Genomic DNA, 17,118 nt, shown 5'->3' with positions numbered 1-17,118 from the left:
TTTGTAACACTATCCAACTCTGAAATTGTTGTTTTCTTATGTTATACTTTTCCCTAATTTCTCTATGATTATGAATATAAATAGGTTTATGTTTGCATACTGATAAGAATTTTCTTTTTTGCTTCCTTTCAAATTGTAGTATTCTCTTTTGTATTCGCCATATTTTGTAAGTTTTATGTAAATGTTGTGGTATTGTTTTGTATTGTGTTCTATAAATAAAAAATAAAAAAAGACAGAGGAGCACGCGTGTTCCAGAGCTGGTGGTGGAGGTGGTGGAGGAGGACAGGTGGAGCTCGGATTTCAGATGTTTGGTCATGGAGAGGACGGAACCGAGGAGGAGATCCTGATGGAGGAGTGAAGGGAGGAGGAGGAGAATCTCTGAAGAAAGATGGATGAGGAGAACCAAGGCAGCGAGCGGATTGGAGGAGACTCTGACGGACATGTGGGGGGAGGAAACAGGAAGTGATGGAGAAGTTTGCTGAAACCATGGAAGTGTGAGTGGAGAGGAGAGTTTCCAGGAAAGAGGAGCAGGAGGAGAACAGGCATTGGTGACGTCCAGATCAGTGATGTTTGGATCATAACAGGTTCAGTTCTGTTGTGTGTCAGGCAGATGTTTGAGGTGATGGATGTGAATCTGCTGTGAAAGTCATTTTACCGTCTTTATTAAGAAAAATAAAACCTACCAGCCGCACAATCATAGTATATTTTATAAAACTTTACAGAAATATTTTAAATTCAATAAAATATTGTGAATAAAAACGCACTGATAACATTTGTGGAACGTTGAGATTAAAGAACATAGAACTGTTCCAACTAACCCGTCCTAAAGGTTTCAGGTCCTGTCGGGTTTTGTTTTGGTCAGAAACTGATATTTTTCACATTATTATCATTTTCACATTACATCTGATTTTCTCAGCAGCAATGACGTCATCTGCCCCGCCCCCGTGTCCCCTCCACAGACAGACAAAGGAGCCGCTCTGAACCAATTGAAAGCTTTGAAGCATCCAGCGCGCCGAATCCTCCAACCACCGCGGCGCTTCCAAACCCTTCGAACCAATGAAGCAGTGAAGCAGCGGTGACGCCGCAGGCTTCGGCTGCCATCGGCGGCGTTCGGGATGAAGCCCACACGGCTCCGGCTCTCGTTTCGAATCCCTCCGCTTCGGGAGGGTTTGCGGGCTCCGAGGCCTCCGCTCCACCTCCGCGGCCCCGCTGCTCCTCCGCGCCGCTCATGACATGGAGCCGGGCTCTCCCCGGGGACTCACGCACCTCAGCAAATGCGGGATTCTGCGGGATTTCATCGCGGAGGAGCTGAACCTGGCCGCGCGAGACATCATCGAGGAGATGGAGAGGACCATGGCGGACTACGAGGTGAAGACGTCCGAGCTGAAGCAGGAGATCGAGGAGCAGAGGAGGCAGCTGGAGTACCTGCAGCCCGAGGGCTCCTCGGAGAACAGTGGGTTCTGGTCCGGTTCTGGTCTAAAGAGGGACTTTGACAGCTTTTGGCGCGATCAACAGAGAAGCGGCAGACAGCAGCCGCCATGTTGGCGCTGATGCGGCCATTACCCATCATGCCTCTCGGTGACGTTAGCTCCCAGTCTGCAGCTGTTTATTTACTTTTTATCAGAACTTCAAAAGATGACATAAATATTCACATGAATAGAACACAAATAAATAAAATAAAGAAAATAATAAAACACAACCAAATAAAATAACATTAGAATTGTAGTGTAATACAAATGTCACATTGTTTTAGTTACAGCATGTTATCTTTATTAAAAATGTACAGTTTTCTTTTGTTTTTCATAAATGTAGAATATAAAACAATATAAAAATATCTGTTTATGAAATGTATTAAAAATGTTTTGATTTTTAAAAATCTGTTCTTATGAATGAAAAAAATCCTAGATATTAACAGAGTATTAATAATTAAAGACCAAACCAAATTATTTGACACCATAAACTACTCCAAATATACAACGTGTTTTTGTAATCCAGGTTGTAGTTGAATCCTTTCTGTTCTGATAAAACTGACCCGGAGGTGCTGTGTTACACTTCCTGTAACGACCACTAGTGGCTGGTTTCAAAAGGGACCCATTTCCCATGACCCCTTGCATTAAAAAGCTCATAAAAATGTAAAATAAAATTGTTTTAATTGACTACATTGATTATATTACAGCATAATTTATGCATAATTTTACACGTTTTAATGTTAGCATTTCTGTTTATCTCTGTCGTAAAATATTTAACTATTAATAATTGTTGAAGTAAAATACAAATACTACTTATATATATATATATATATATATATATATATATATATATATATATATATATATATATATATATATATATATATATATATATTAATATTGGTCCATACACACACACACACACACATAATACACACTTGATAATATGGTAATGCATAAGTAACATGATAACATGTAATAAGAAACATAGTTACATACATTAGATAAACAGACGGATAGATAGATCATGGTGTCATCGACATACGTAGATAAATAGGTTTACTTGCCTTTACTACCTACCATGAAAGTTAAACTGATGTTTTCACTCTGATGACAGAAAGCGCTCCTCGTTCCTCTGATGACGGTGGTTCGTTCATTTCCTGGTTGTCTTTTTTCTCCCCCCCTCCAGCCAGGAAGAGGCCCCGTTCTCAGATGTGGGAGCACTTTGAGCTGATTGGTCCAAACAGGGTTTGTGTGTTTCTTCTCCTGCCCTTCATTCAGAGCTGGTCCTCCTTGTGGAGACGAGGAACTAACCTGTGGGGGTCTCCTCTTCACACAGCTGCAGTGTCTGCTGTGTCCCCAGCAGTTGTCCTACAACAACAACACGTCGTCCATGATGAGGCACTTCAAGGCCAAGCATGACGGCATTCTAGAAACAGACTACGGTGAGCCGCAGGGGACACGCAGAGACCCCAGAACCGATGTTCTGTCTCTGAATGTTTTGATCTTCTCATCGTTGTGGTGATTGGTCGTTTCTGGACACCCCCCCGGTACGGCCCGGGACTGTCATACTACAGTGTCCTGGATTTTAACGACACACGGACACTACTTTATCTTTTCTTTTGGACCTTAACACCTGATAATTATAACCATTTTATAAAGACTATGAATCCACAGAGCTCTGAAGATGAAAACGATTCATAAAAAAATACATTTACATACATTTTTCAAATGACAAATCCTTCAAACGCAATGCATTGTGGTCTAAATTCACGAATGTCACTGTTTTTTTGCAGAGGCCTGTGGGAATTTTCCAGGGCTTTGCTGGAAGACATTTGTGGAAAACGATGCTTTTGCTGAGTGTTGTCATTCCACCTTAAGGCTGTTGTGTGTTGGCAGACAAGAAGCACGATCTGGACCAGGCCCTGGTCAACCTGGTGGTGAAGGACTCCCAGCCCTGCTCCATCGTGGAGGATCGGGGCTTCAGGGACTTTGTGAAGAAGCTGGACCCGTCCTACGCGCTGCCGAGCAAACAGGCTCTGAAGAAGATGGTGGACGACCGCTACCAGGAGGAGAAGGCCGACGCCCAGGCGCAGCTGCGGGAGGCGGAGGCCGTCAGCCTGACGGTGGACCTGTGGACGTCCGCGGACACGCGCCTGGCGGTGGCGTGTCACTACGTGCTGGAAAACTCCAAGTTGGCCACGGTGCTGCTGGGGGTTCTGCCGTTCCCCCAGAACCACGGTCCCACGGACGTGGCGGACGCTCAGAGGACCCTGATGGCGGAGTGGGGCCTTGAGGGGAAGGTAAAGTGCCTCGTGAGCGACACCACGCCGGCCATGGTGGCCGCCGCGGACGATTTGGCCCTACCGCACGTTGAGTGCATCGCCCACGCCCTGAACGGCGTGGTCCGGAGGGCTCTGGACAAAACCGCAGGTCTGAAAGGTCTGCGCAGGCGGGCGGGCGAGGTGGTGGCGCTCTTCAGGTCCAGCGCCGCCGCCAAGGAGAAGCTGAGGAGCAAGCAGCAGAAGCTGGCGCTCCCGGTGACCAAGCTGGTGCGGGAGGAGAGCTCGCGCTGGACCAGCACCTTCCTGATGCTGCAGAGCCTGCTGGACGCGCGGCGGGCCGTGGGCTCCGCCCTGACGGCGCTCGGGGCCAAGGTGGAGCCTCTGTCCTGCGACGAGAGCGAGACCTCGGCGGCCTGCCTGCAGGTGCTGAAGCCGTTCTACACGGCGACTGTGGAGATGTCGGAGCAGAAGCGGGTGTTGGGGTCCATGGGGATCCCACTGGTCAAGATGCTGCTCCTCGCCACCGAGGAGGTGGCGGAGGAGTCGGACAACGTGACGGCGGAGCTGCTGGGCCAGAACCTGTCCGCGGGCCTCAGGAGGGAGTTCGACGGCCTGGAGGAGAACCCCGTCCTGTCGCTGGCCACGCTGCTCGACCCCCGGTTCAAAACCATCGGCTTCCGCTGCCAAGAGAAGGCCCAGCAGGCCGTGCAAACGCTGACCGCCGAGTGTGCCGCGCTGGTGAGGCCCGCGGCGGACAGACCCACTGAGCGTCCGGCTCAGCAGACCTCCACAGGTGAGGACCGGAAGGTCACGTAGATGAGACGATGAAACCAACAGGTCCAGACACGGTTTCTGCCACAGTCCTGCTCCAGGTTCACTCTAGAACCTGGAACCCATCAGGTTTAGATCTTCTCTGATTTCAGGTTTCCACCTTCTGTCCTCCAGCTTTCAACCTCTGGAAGAGTCTGGACGACCAGGCCTCCATGGTGAGAACCCACAGCAACGCCACCGCGGACGCCACGTTGGAGGTCCAGCGCTACATGACGGATCCTCCCCTGGAGCGGTCGCAGGATCCTCTGGTCTACTGGAAGGAGCACAAAAACATTTACCCGCACCTGTTCTCCCTGGCCAAGAAGCACCTGTGCATCCCGGCGTCCTCCGTGCCCTTCGAGCGCGTCTTCTCCAAAGCCGGAGACGTTTTCAGCCGGAAGCGGAACCGGCTCAGTCCAAAGGCGGCGGAGAAAATCCTGCTTCTCAACAAGAACATCTGAGACGTCACGTCCTCGGCCGGCAGCTCGTCTTCTGACAGCCGCTGCACCTGACGGAGGAACCGGAACCAGAACCAGCAGAGGCTCCGACAGCTGAACCTGTGAGACCATCAGGTCTGCAGAGGAAGCGACTCAAAAGGAAAACGGTTGGAAGGTGAAAACCTTTTAATGGTCAATGAAATCCGTCTAAAGGATAATAAATACATTTGAAAATCTAGAGACGTTCTTGACGTGTTCCTCGACAAAATCAATAAAAAGCAGAATCTTGGACTCAAATGGCGGGAACCTTTCTGTGATAAAACCTTTTGTTGCAGCTGCAGCGTTTCTCTACAGACTGTGCAGACGTCTGCTGGTGTCCTCAGGTGTCTCCTGTAGATTCAGGCTCCATGATCTGAAATCTAAGCTGACGATGCACACAGTACCAGAAGTCCAAAGTCTAGAAACGAGTTGCTGTCTGAAAGCAGAGTTAAAGTTCTGAGCAGGAGTCCAAGTCAAGAGTCAAGCTTTACTGAGACCTGTTCAGGTCTACACAACAGTCCTAGTCTCTGACTCAGAGTTCAGGCTAAGTCCTCGGTCTCTGAACAAAGTCATGACTTTTCTGAACTCAGGTACAAGTCCAGATGTAGGTTTTGGGCCATAAGATCCAGACAGGTCCAAAACCTACTGCAGTTCAAGTGTCCAAGTCATGTTCTCAAGTTCTAGAAAGACTCATTCAAAATGATTTCTCATCGGTCCAAACCCCCCAAGTTCTGCAGTGTTCAAGTCCCAGTTCTAAAATGAAGTAGAGTCAGAATAAAGTCCAGACTCTGAATTAAAGTCCAAAGTCTGTGAACTACAGCCAGGTATGGGGTCCTAGACGGACAGGAGGTCCAGCCCAGTTAAGGGGTCAGTCTGAAAATGATCAGGTTGAAGGTTCTGCTGATTTGGTTCCAGATTCTGGTTAATGATCCGGTTCCAAACCAGAGGTACCAGCAGAAGCTGACTCAGGGAGGGGGGCGGATCATTATATGTATGGGGGAGGTTGCACAGTGATTTGTGAATGGGGGGGCTGTGTTGCTTCACAGCAGGATGGCTCCAGGTTTGATTCCTTCACGTGTGGTCCTTCGGGGGGGGTGGGGGGGGGGCGCTCCACACCCCACAGTGAGTTTAAATTTGCCTTCAAAGAGGTTAAAAAAAACAATAATTAAGCCTCTCTCCAATATGCTTTAATAAACAAACAACATTCGGGTTATTTTTTGTTTTTAATACACTTTATGCTAAATAAAAAGTGATGGGAACGTTTGATGTAGCAACGCCTCTCCGTTTCCACACGGACAGTTTTCGCTGCTGCACGCAGAGCTGCAGAGTTTCTGCTGTTCGCAGCTTCAGCCAAACCGCGGAAATGTTCTACTGGAAGCGCAGCAGCGGCGGCGGCTCGGAGCCGCTCGACAGCCTCGGGAACATGTCGAAGAGCGACATCCTGAGAGGAATCATCTCCGAGAAGCTGAGCACGGCGGCCCGCGACATCCTGGCGGTGGTGGAGAGGACGGTGGCCGACTACGAGGAGGAGGCGTCGGGCTTCAGGCGGAGGATCGCGCGGCAGGAGCGGCAGCTGGAGCTGCTGCAGCCAGAGGTCAAACTGCGCAGGCGCGGTCAGTGAGCGCTCCCCATTTACGGCTTTGATCTGTTTTCACACAAAGGGGCGTGGCCAGAGCGTTGGTCCAGACCACGCCCCTTGGTGATGTCACCGGGGGAAGACGCTAACATTTTTCACTTTGGGGGGGTTAGGTGCTGCTCCAGAACAGGATCTGTGCGGTTCTGAGGGGGTTCTGGTGGGGGAGGAGCCAGAGGAGGCGGTGCTGACCCGGCAGACAGGTATGGCGCCGGCCTGGGAGGTGATCCCCGCTGCAGACGACTCAGACCTTCGTGGTTCGCAGATGTGGACGACACGGCGAGTCTGGACATCTGGTACATTGAAGATGACGCCAACGAAGACGATGAAGAGGAGCGGGTTCTGGTTCAACCTACAGCCAGCGCCAGGATGAAGCGGGAGGACCTGAAGGACCCGGATTATGAAGTACCATCCAGGTTCTGGTCGTTCCTGAAAGGACCTGTTTGACGACGTCTCTGTTGGGTTTCAGCCAATCAGAGCTCCTCCTCTGGTTTGTTGGTTTCAGGTCGATTCCTCCCAGACTGGGGACTCCTAAACGGAGACCCGGCAGACCTCGGACCAGCGACCAGCAGGACCATCTGGACCTGAGGGTCCGGCTGCTGGAGGACTGTGGAACCGAGGTTCTGTCCAACAGGGGTACGCAGAAGGAGACGGTTGTCTGCCTCAGAACCAACCTCCATTCAGACCCACAACACACAAACACACACACTGATCTGAAAACACACACATCTATACGCACTTGTGGTCAAAGGAAGTTGTAAAACGGAGGATGGAGGATTCGAAACCTCTAGTTGCCGACAGAGGTCAAGCAGTTTGGGATCATTTCTGCTGATAATCGATCAGATCTTTGATTTTATTGGAGGAAATCAAACCTTTTACTTAAACTTTGACCACAGCTCAGACTTCTCTGCTCCAGTTTTCAGGAAATACCCGGTCAAGGACCTGAGGTGTCCTCGAGGTCTTCAGGAGGCCCCCTTTCTGGACCTGCTCCGGTCCCGGTTCCCCCAGCTGGCCTCCGGGGCCCCGTTTGACCTCTTTGTGACGGACAACAGCCGGAGGCTGCGGGCGCTGCAGGTGCCGGCTCTGACTCCAGAACAGATCCACAGAACCATCCGGTCCGGCGGGAACTCTGCGCTCTACATCCGGCTGAGGGTCGGCGGAACTGCAGGTTCAGAGGATCTGCCGGCGCCGCTGTGTTTCTGACTCTGGCTCTCTTCTAGACTCCGGCGGCTGCTCAGAGCGGCGGTTCTCCCCCACAGAACCAGGAGCCAGAGTCCCATCCCACATCAAGGTACCAGAACAGCTAAGGGTCCTGAGCCGGACTTTCTGGGTTCTTCACCGCTCCTCTTCATCCCTGTAGGTTCCTGTCGGTTCCGTCTGGGAAGAGGAGGCGGGGCAGGCCACGCATTGGCGAGGAGCCCACCCACCACGTCCTGAGGATCTGCGTGCTGGAGGACCCGCAGCCCGACGAGTCTCCAGATTCTGGTGAGCTGAGATGAGGTCATGTGACCCGCGGTCTTCAAAGCCTGGACTGAGCGAACATGGAGCCCGCTAGCCTTCACGCGGCGTCCGCTAGCGTTCATTCAGCGTCCGCTGGCGTTCATGCGACGTCCTCTGGCGTTCATGCGGCGTCCTCTGGCGTTCATGCGGCGTCCTCTGGCGTTCATGCGGCGTCCTCTGGCGTTCATGCGGCGTCCTCTGGTCCAGTGCTGCACAGGTCGCCCATCCAGGAGCTGAAGTGTCCTCGCGGACTCCAGGAGGCGGAGTTTCTGGACCTCCTGCGTTCCTCCTTCCCCCGGCTGAGGCAGGACGACAGGAAGCTCGGCGTCTTCAAGTCCGACCGCAGCAAGAGGCTGCAGAGGCTCCGCGTCGGCGCCCTGACGCCTGAGGAGATCTACCGGAGCATGAAGTCCACCGGCATCAAGAAGACCCTCCTCTACATCAAGATGAAGGTGAGCGCCGCAACGCCAGTTTCTGCTGACTCACAGGTTCCTGCTCAGTCCGCCATGGTGGAGTGGGCATGGCCTGTGTTACGGTGGCTTTAGTGGAGTCTTAGTGTTCAGTCAGTGTGGTTTGGTGGTCTCCTGTGGTCCGGTTTACCAGAATCACAGGTGAACCGGTAAGTCTTGTTTGTGGACACGTGACGGTTCTGCCGTCAGTCGGCGGTTTTGGGTTCATATCTGTCCGTTTCCTTTCAAACTCTAAACCTGCAGACGAGTGATGAAGAGGAGAGTGAAGAGGAGACCAAAGATGAGCCTCTCGGCAGCGACAGCCTGCAGAATCCGACCGTCACCGACGGCCATTCAAGGTGAGTGGAGGAGTTGACGGCATGGAACCTGAACGCATCTGCGCCCGAGACAAAGACAAAAGAGGCGAACCGTCGAGTATCAAACCCGAAGAACAGCAGAACATTTGAGCGCGAGCTGAAGCTGTGTCAATAAAGTTTTTCTAAAGCTGGAGAATCCTCTGATGTTTAAAAGATCAAAGCAAATGTGGGTCTTTGATCTTTGATCTTTGATCTCAAAGCTTCGGCTGTCGAGACCCGTAGCTACCCGCGGCGAGAAAATTCAGCCAGAGCGTCAACGCCAGGTCACTTTCATGACTTTGGTTCTGGACGGTTCTTTTGAACTGGAAACAAGCCTCACACAAACAGAAATCCAGCAGAAATGGATCGAAGCGGTTCTGAACGGAACAGATCAAAGCCTTTGATGTCTGCGCTAACCCTTCAACACGACGCTTTAGCTCCGGAGTTAGCATTGTTTGAGTTAGCGTCGTTCTTTTACTGTTAACGAGAGTAATGTGATTCCAACGGACTCTGAGAGCTGAGAAAAGTAGCTTTGCTCTAATAAGAAACACTTTACGGTACCAAAGTACTTAAGTAAGTAGTCTAAGCGTTAGTGCTAATAATCACGTAAACTCTGCTCCAAAGCTACTCTTCCAAATCCGCTGGAATTCCGTTTATTTTTCGTAAACCGTGAAAGATTTGCGGTAGTCCAAAGCGTTTGTTTTCCTTCTGTAAAAACTGTAACCCATGTTAAGTCATGTTCTGCTGCTCTGCAGCGCCCCCTCAGGTGGAGCTGGGACCAGCGCTGAATCCCCAAGTACCAGCTCCGCGCCTCACACAGACGGAGACTTCGGTGGTGCCATGGACCAGGACCTGGACTGGAAACCCGGACCTGAACTCGTCAGGCGTCCTCCGCTGTCTGGCTCAAAGAAGGCGGACCGCAGTAGAACCCCCTGCAAGGTGTGCGGGGTCTGGTACCGCATACTGGGCAGCTTGATCAAACACGCCTGGAGCCACGCGGACGAGCAGCCGGGCGTTTGCGGCGTTTGTGGGGAAAACCGGGAAACTCCGGAGGAGCTGAAAGATCACCTGAAGACGCACCAGACGACCCACGACTGCTCGCACTGCGGGAAGTCCTTCCTGACCCTCGCCGGCCTCAACAACCACACCTCCCTGCACACCGGCAACCGGCCCTTCAGGTGCAGCGACTGCAGCAAATCCTTTGTAAACCTGTCCTCCCTGAGCATTCACCGCTGGATCCACGTGGTGGACAAGCCCTACAAGTGCGACGTCTGCCCCAAGTCGTTCGGCCTGAAGGCGCAGCTCACGGCGCACAAGAAGGCGCACGCCGGCAAGGACCAGTACCACTGCAACATCTGCAACAAGCAGGTCTACGACCGCAGGTCGCTGACCCGACACAAGATGACGCACTCCGGCGAGCGCCGTTTCAGCTGCCAGGTCTGCGGGAAGCGCTTCAAACTCCCCGGGACCCTAAAGGCCCACGAGAAGACCCACACGGTCCGGGACCGGCCGTTCCTCTGCCACATGTGCTGCAAGACCTTCCTGTCCAGCTGCAGCCTGGTGGCCCACATGAAGACGCACAGCGGCGAGAGGCCGTTCGTCTGCGCCGTGTGCAGCAGGGGCTTCCTGACCAACGAGGCGCTCAAGAAGCACCTGAGAGTCCACACCGGCGAGGCGCCGTACGACTGCAAGCACTGCGGCCGCTTCTTCAAGCTCAAGAGCACCCTGAACAGCCACATCCGGAGCCACCTGGGGATCAAGCGCTTCACGTGCGGCGTGTGCGGGAAGGCGTGCTCGCGGCAGGAGCACCTGACGGTCCACATGAGGACCCACAACGGGGAGAGGCCCTACAAGTGCTCGCAGTGCGACAAGGCCTTCACGCAGAGCCACTGCCTGAAGAGCCACATGAGGAGCCACCACGGCGGGGAGGACGCCCAATGAAGGGTTCGAACACCCGCAGTCCAGGACTGTCCTGCACCGCCTCCGGGTCTGAACCCCTGAACCACATCTGAACCCAAAGGCTGGACTCTGGAGCTGATGTTGGGTCACCTGCTCCAGCTTTCCCACGCCCCCTATGTCCTCAGACATTGTCCTGCAGGGAGCCCCCGATCATGAAACTACTACCAGCTGAACCGAAACGCCCCCAGAATCATGGGGTGGAGCTTAGAACCAGAAAAAGATCTGTTTTAAGGAGGAAGCTGGTTTGTGTTAAAGGTGATGCTCCAGAATTCAGATTCATGGTTGATCTTTGGACCAGCCGCCTGTTTCCTCTTACAGCAAACCTGCTGCTGTGGTTCAGCGAATGACCTTCCAGCTAGAATTCAAACATTCTAGCCCAGAAACCGCCACAGTTCCAGACTATTCAGCCACCTGGAGACTCATGGGAAACTGGAAAACCGTTGATTCTGATCGGGGAGAGGTTATGGGAAACACTTTCAGAAAAAATTCATGTTTGGGTTTTAAAAAAAACATCAAAGGATGACGCAAACGGTTTGGTTCAAACACAGGAAGGTCTCCTGAACAGAAGAGACTTTTATTTTGTAAAGCCAATGATGCACATGCTCTGTTTTAACTCTGCTTTTATTCTGAAACTGTCATGTTTTTTGTCTATTTTATAACTTTCACTTTTTATTTTATATTTTAATATTAGTGTATTGTGATTCAGCAAAGACTGATGGGAAAAAAACTAAATGTGATTAAAAAAACACTTTTTAGTTCAACAGTTTTATTCTCAGTTTTCGTCTTTTTCATGGAAAACTAAAGAATTTGAAAAAACAATCGACGGATTTTGAGGTTTTTTTTTTCTTTCTAAACTTTACTTTTAAGTTTTTAAAGATTTTTGCTTTTCTGTAGAACCAAATAGGGATTTTCAAGATAAAATATTGAACACAGCTTTCACAAAAACCATATAAAAAGGTCACGAGGACGAAGGTTTTACGTTTAGTAGAGGCCAAACGTCTTTGGGACGGAACCATTCCGGATGAACTGGGATCTTCCACTGGTTTATCGCAGTTCCCCGATAAACCAGCAGGTGGAGGCGTTTGTCCTCTGTGGTCGTAAAGCGGTTTGTGTCACGGAGGAGAAGGTGAATCCGGTGGAGCGTTTCCCTGATCTTCAGGTGAGTCTTCATTTTTGTGCTGGCTCCCTTGCCCAACAGCGGCTGGGATAGGCTCCAGCAACCCCATAAGGAATGAAGGGGGTCTGGAAGTTTCTGTGTCATGGCTGCATCAGCGACTGCTGTCCTGGTTGTTGTGTTTTTTTAACAGATCTACAACCAAGGAATTGAACCAGCAAACGCTGAAATGTGGAGCATCGGTTACAACAGAAGCTTCCAGAAGGTTCCGTTCTGTGTTGAAATGACAGAAAAACGCCGTTTCTCATGAGAGTAAGACGCCGTGACAGGTCCGGGGGGGGCCTCACCCCCAACCCCAACACCACAGCGGGGGAGGAGGGGCGCCAGGAGGAGGTCACGGGAGGTCAAGGCAATGTGGAAAAAGGAGGCGCTTTTGACAGAGCGTCTCTGTTTAGACCCGTTTGGTTCTTATTTAGGGTCAACCGGTAAAAACCTAAAATCTTTTTTTAAATAATTTTTTTAAATTAAATTAAAAAAAACTTTTTTCTGATGACAGATTCCCTTTGGAAGCTTTTCAAACATTTTGCATGGCTTCAACTAGATTTACGCTCAGATCATTTTCCACAGTGCAGACGTGGATGACAGGAAACAGGTTCTGAAGTTCTGCTTCATCACGTCTGCAGGAATGGTTCTGATGAGGATGAGGATGATGAAGCAGGACGGCTCTCCAGTTTTATCCTCACAACACTGACGTCACATGAAACCTTCTGGTGTCTTCAGACCCCAAAGCAGAGCAGCTCAGAGAGGATGAGGAGGGGGATGAAGACGTTGGTCGGCGTGACGGTCGGGTTCTACTGCTGAGTTCCTCTTCGTCAGGATGCAGCAAACGTCGGCTGAAGCCGTGAGTAGTTCAAATGCAGCTAAACTTTTCAGGAATTCAGAGGTTTTCTTTCAGAATGAAACTGCAGGCGATCGAGTTGCTTTGGGGACGATTTGGATTAAATTAAAGTCAACATTTGGGTTTTTTATGAGACGACCGGGTCTGAATTCACTTTTTTGTTGATAAAACTTATACTAATGTCTAAAATCCACAGATTTAATTGTATGGGTTTCATATTTTGTTAATCAGAATCAGGTTTTAAGTTTTTTAAAAATAAAGTTACTTCCATTTTTTCCACTTCCTTCCCCACTGAAGGAGGCGGGAACGACAAGGGGACCGGGTCAGAACCTGTCAGGACTTCACTCCGGTCGGTATGGGAATATTTCTAGGTTCTCGGAGAGAAAAGATTCACAAAAGTTTACATTTTCTCGCCACGTTTTAGGCGAACGGCAAACGTCTGGCTGGTCTTCACATCTGCAGTGTCCCAGTGTGTCCAGCAGGGGGCAGCGTGGGACACCGCACACCTGTGCTGCTGCTGTGAGTGTTCACCTGTGTGGGTCCATCTGAGGACTCGTTCAAACGCCTCCGGATGGAAAAACCCCATTTTCCGGCTGTAAATGGTCTCCGTTAGTCAGGATCGGGGGTGTGTGGGGGTGTGGGCAGTAGCAGCAGATGAAGGTCGGTCTTTCAGAGTCATCCTCACTTCCAGCAAACATGTTCCCTTTCCAACAGGATCAGCGTTAAGCCGCTCAGTCCAAGCTGCTGCGGCTTCAGGCTGCAGACGTGTCCGATGCGTTCACTGTCCTGCCGCCATCTTTCCCTCCAGCTGTGGGTAAACTGACGGCTGCGAGACGCTTTCACGTCCTGAAAGCGTCTAGGCCCAACAGTTCCTGGGCAGCAGTCCCTCTGTCCGGGTTTGAGTCTGTTTAGACTCAAGAACCGGGTCAAAAAAAAAGGAGGTAAAAATCGTTGCAGTCGTGCTGATGTCGTAGAATTTGTTTAGCGTTGACTATTGCTAACAATTTAACCCTTGTGCTATCCTATGGGTCCATATGACCCCCCCCTTCCATTGAGGTGTTCTCCCTACCATAACAAAGGTGGATAAAGGTGGAAAGATTTCATGTAATCCATGGACACCAGTGAAGATCACAAATCATTGAAGAAAAAAGGTTCAGAGCACTGTCTAGTGGGTCTAGATGACCCAACTCCCAATGTTAAAGTGTCTAGGATAGAACAAGGGTTACAAAATTGACACAACTGCAGTGAGTCTTTTTCAATGAGTAGCTACACAACTAAAAACATTTGGGAGGATCATAGAAACTCCAACGTAAAGCAGAGCCAGCAGCCAGCTGGCTTTAGTTTAAAGCTAAACATCGGCTGTATAGAGACCTGGAGTGAGCGAGTGTGACGGTTCATTCCGGCTACAAATGAAGTCAATTTAGTCGCCATTTTTTTCGCGATACGGACGCCGCCATGTTGGAACCAGACATCAATAATATGCACCGACTGGTCTATGTCATCGTTTCCCCGTATTATAAACTTATTTAAATTCTATTCTAGTTTGTCCTGACGTCTTACTGCCCTCTGCTGGCCTCAGTCTGATCATTTCAGACTCAACAGTGTTCCTTCAATTTATCACCGTTCACGGTTTGCGGTGTTGCAGTTTTAATCATTTGCATTTTTGCAGTCTCTCTCTCTGTCTCTCTTTTTACATATATTTCCATCACAATCAGTTTTTTCTTTGTTTCGTCTTGTTTTGACTAGACTTATGTTTTTTTTTTTTTTAAAAACACAACCCTTGCAACAAACACCTGGGCTGTTTTTCAAGTTAAGAGAACAGATTTTAAATATAATCTCTCTCTGCAGACATCCCTCCATCCTCTGGTGCCCCTCCTCCTCTACTGCGACAGACACTTCCCACCCTCCTCCCAGCCAATCAGTGCGTCTGCCTCCCAACAGACCCCGCCCACCTTCGGGTCACAACCACACAGTGTCTCCAGGTGACTTTCCAAGTCCACATAGGGTGTTGCGCTCTGATTTGGCGTTCTAACCGGTCTCTCCGTGTGTCCCCGCGCCCCCAGCTGCAGGCAGTCGGTGAAGAAACCTCTGAACGCCTTCATGCTCTACATGAAGGAGATGAGGCAGAAAGTTCAGCAGGAAGGAGGCAAGAAGGAGAGCGCCGCTATCAACCGCATCCTGGGACGCAGGGTAAGCCCCACCCATCTTTTGACACAGGCCACACCCATTATGCTCTCAGGAGTTCACTCCTCCCCCTCCTCCTCAGTGGCACACTCTGCCTCACTCTGAGCAGTCCAAGTACTACGAGCTGGCCCAGAAGGAGAGGCTGCTGCACCTGCAGCTCCACCCCGGATGGTCCGCCAGAGACAACTACGTAGGTCCCACCAACGCACCACCAGCGTGAGCAAAGCCCAAACTTTGACTACCACTGTCTTTGCAGGGTAAGAGGAAGAGGAGGCGGAGTCAGCAACCACCAGGAAGCTCCCTGGGTTAAAGTACGCTCAGGTGACCGTGACACCTGTGGAGAAGGTTTCCAAACTTCAAACACGGATTTGTCAACTTGATAAATGTCAACCAATGTTGTCCTGTACAGGTGCCGTGCGTTTTTGGGTTGTCTGGGTCTGTGGAGGGCCGTAGAGAGGAGTGGCCACATCTTGACCCTTGTGCTATCCTATGGGTCAAGATGACCCCACCCTTCCAGTGACGTGTTCTCCCTACCATGACAAAGGTGGATAAAGGTGGAAAGATTTCGTGGAATCCATGGACACCAGTGAAGATCACGAATCATTGAAGAAAAAAGGTTCAGTGCACTGTCTAGTGGGTCTAGATGACCCCACTCCCAATGTTAAAGTGCCTAGGATACCACAAGGGTTAAGTGGAGTAAAGGTGTGTCTAATGCTGCGTTTACACCCACCTTGTAAAACGCGTGTTCAGGCGACCACTTCCAATGAAAAGTCTAGTAGAAACGCGGCCACGTCTTTCACGGCGCCGTTGCTGCCCTAAGCGTCACGGCGAAACAGGAAGTAAGAGGAAGACTTTCATGTATCAGAATAACAGCTGTGAAAGATTTTTCCAAATTAATAAAGTTGCACTTCAACATTTCTCTCCAGGTCTCTTCCAACTGGTATCGGGTAGCAACCGTCCACCGTGACCACCACGTGCTGATCGTGCGTTGGAGAACGGGTTCAAGAGTCTGTGTTAAGCACGTTTTAGAACGCCTGACAAATGACCCACGTGTACGTAGCGTCACATTTCCCTTCAGGCTTGAATGATCACTTAAAGGGACGTGATGAAGATGGGATGTACGATTTTTGTGCATGTGGTGAGTGTATCATGAAGTATTTGTGAGGCTAATGGACGTTCTACGGACTTAAGATGGTCAGGTGCTGCTGCTATCCGCCACACACAGCCGGACATAAACGTTAATGATTCATTTCTCCTACGATCAAATACAAACGGTTGGCACTTCTGTGACTGGCAAAGGACGCCATCCATACGTCGCTACTCTGATTGGTCAAAGTGGTTGAAGTTATAACGAGTGATGAGTGGCTAGCGTTTTGTACGCAGAGCCCAAACACTGACTTAAGAACGTGCATAGCGACGCGTGAACAAAAGCAGAAGATGAAAGGTGGATTCACAGACTTTCCTCAGAGGTGGTCACTCCATCGCGCGTTACAGAGACGGTGTGAACGCAGCACAACAGTCAGGCTGCACATTCAGGAGCTCTTTGAACAGTCTGCAGGATTTGGGGGTTGAAAAAGAGAAAAATCTGTAAGACACGCCTGCGTCTCGCCTACTTCCCCTTACGTGTTGTAGAAGTGTTCTCTACCACCTGTCGCTGCAGCACGACTGTAGAAACAACGCGCATGAACATTTTAACTCTACGGGTTCACTGAACGCTCTACCACCTAGACTTCCTGCGGGTCACCTGTGGACCCCTACAGGTGTGTCTATTTTTCAGCTGCTACAGTCCGTATCAGTTGAGACCAAAGCTTTGGCCTCTTGAGAAAAGCGTAAAAGCATCAGTGCTTCTGTGTGGAATAAACCATCTGTCTGCATTTATGAAGAACATGGATCTATTTGGAAGCTTTTACCTCCACAGTTTTCCAATCTGAGGTCAGTTCCTGTCTGAGAACTATCCAGACTGCACAGGAAACAGAACCCTACAG

At 50.4% G+C, this 17,118-nt stretch overlaps 3 protein-coding genes and 1 long non-coding RNA gene across 5 annotated transcripts; 3 read left to right on the top strand and 1 right to left on the bottom strand.

The window, feature by feature from the left end:
* The first annotated feature begins 115 nt into the window (after positions 1-115).
* Positions 116-5,237, top strand: LOC101158559 (E3 SUMO-protein ligase ZBED1). 2 transcript variants are annotated; one of them, XM_023966230.2, is made up of 5 exons: positions 116-1,578; positions 2,659-2,717; positions 2,809-2,914; positions 3,369-4,547; positions 4,700-5,237. In XM_023966230.2, the coding sequence occupies exons 1-5, from the start codon at positions 1,539-1,541 to the stop codon at positions 5,023-5,025; spliced, it is 1,710 nt and encodes a 569-aa protein (XP_023821998.1). In that variant the 5' UTR covers positions 116-1,538; the 3' UTR covers positions 5,026-5,237. The 2 variants fall into 2 exon arrangements, with proteins under 2 accessions (XP_023821998.1, XP_023821997.1); XM_023966229.2 differs by having other exon boundaries at positions 930-1,453.
* A 976-nt stretch (positions 5,238-6,213) lies between these two features.
* LOC101158801 (uncharacterized) lies at positions 6,214-11,698 on the top strand. The gene is made up of 10 exons (XM_004079577.5): positions 6,214-6,653; positions 6,790-6,876; positions 6,939-7,089; positions 7,179-7,309; positions 7,590-7,825; positions 7,894-7,964; positions 8,034-8,158; positions 8,381-8,625; positions 8,887-8,981; positions 9,734-11,698. Exons 1-10 carry the CDS (start codon positions 6,293-6,295, stop codon positions 10,917-10,919), a joined length of 2,688 nt encoding a protein of 895 aa, XP_004079625.2. The 5' UTR covers positions 6,214-6,292; the 3' UTR covers positions 10,920-11,698.
* Positions 11,496-16,335, bottom strand: LOC144987418 (uncharacterized). The gene is made up of 2 exons (XR_013651309.1): positions 15,864-16,335; positions 11,496-13,853 (listed from the first exon to the last, which is right to left on the bottom strand). It is a non-coding gene; the product is annotated as an uncharacterized LOC144987418 (long non-coding RNA).
* On the top strand, positions 12,819-15,587 carry LOC110017114 (transcription factor 7-like 1). Its single transcript, XM_078936813.1, has 7 exons — positions 12,819-12,952; positions 13,247-13,298; positions 13,374-13,468; positions 14,798-14,931; positions 15,013-15,139; positions 15,216-15,323; positions 15,390-15,587. Exons 1-7 carry the CDS (start codon positions 12,929-12,931, stop codon positions 15,441-15,443), a joined length of 594 nt encoding a protein of 197 aa, XP_078792939.1. The 5' UTR covers positions 12,819-12,928; the 3' UTR covers positions 15,444-15,587.
* Positions 16,336-17,118: the final 783 nt, after the last annotated feature.

Source organism: Oryzias latipes, chromosome 18, assembly GCF_053564925.1.
Source record: "Oryzias latipes strain Hd-rR chromosome 18, Olatipes_Hd-rR_3.1".
Lineage (NCBI taxonomy): Eukaryota > Metazoa > Chordata > Actinopteri > Beloniformes > Adrianichthyidae > Oryzias > Oryzias latipes.
This window is presented reverse-complemented; position numbering and strand designations above follow the sequence as displayed.

Bases quoted from the DNA above. Each gene is read 5' to 3' on its own strand.
- LOC101158559 (XM_023966229.2), top strand. From the start codon at position 1,234: ATGGAGCCGGGCTCTCCCCGGGGACTCACGCACCTCAGCAAATGCGGG. The intron at 1,454-2,658 runs GTGGGTTCTGGT...CCCCCCCTCCAG, and splicing joins CGAGGGCTCCTCGGAGAACA to CCAGGAAGAGGCCCCGTTCT. The intron at 2,915-3,368 runs GTGAGCCGCAGG...GTGTGTTGGCAG, and splicing joins CATTCTAGAAACAGACTACG to ACAAGAAGCACGATCTGGAC.
- LOC101158801 (XM_004079577.5), top strand. From the start codon at position 6,293: ATGGGAACGTTTGATGTAGCAACGCCTCTCCGTTTCCACACGGACAGT. The intron at 7,826-7,893 runs GTCGGCGGAACT...GCTCTCTTCTAG, and splicing joins CGCTCTACATCCGGCTGAGG to ACTCCGGCGGCTGCTCAGAG. The intron at 8,982-9,733 runs GTGAGTGGAGGA...GCTGCTCTGCAG, and splicing joins GTCACCGACGGCCATTCAAG to CGCCCCCTCAGGTGGAGCTG.
- LOC110017114 (XM_078936813.1), top strand. From the start codon at position 12,929: ATGCAGCAAACGTCGGCTGAAGCC. The intron at 13,469-14,797 runs GTGAGTGTTCAC...CTCTCTCTGCAG, and splicing joins CGCACACCTGTGCTGCTGCT to ACATCCCTCCATCCTCTGGT. The intron at 15,140-15,215 runs GTAAGCCCCACC...CCTCCTCCTCAG, and splicing joins ACCGCATCCTGGGACGCAGG to TGGCACACTCTGCCTCACTC.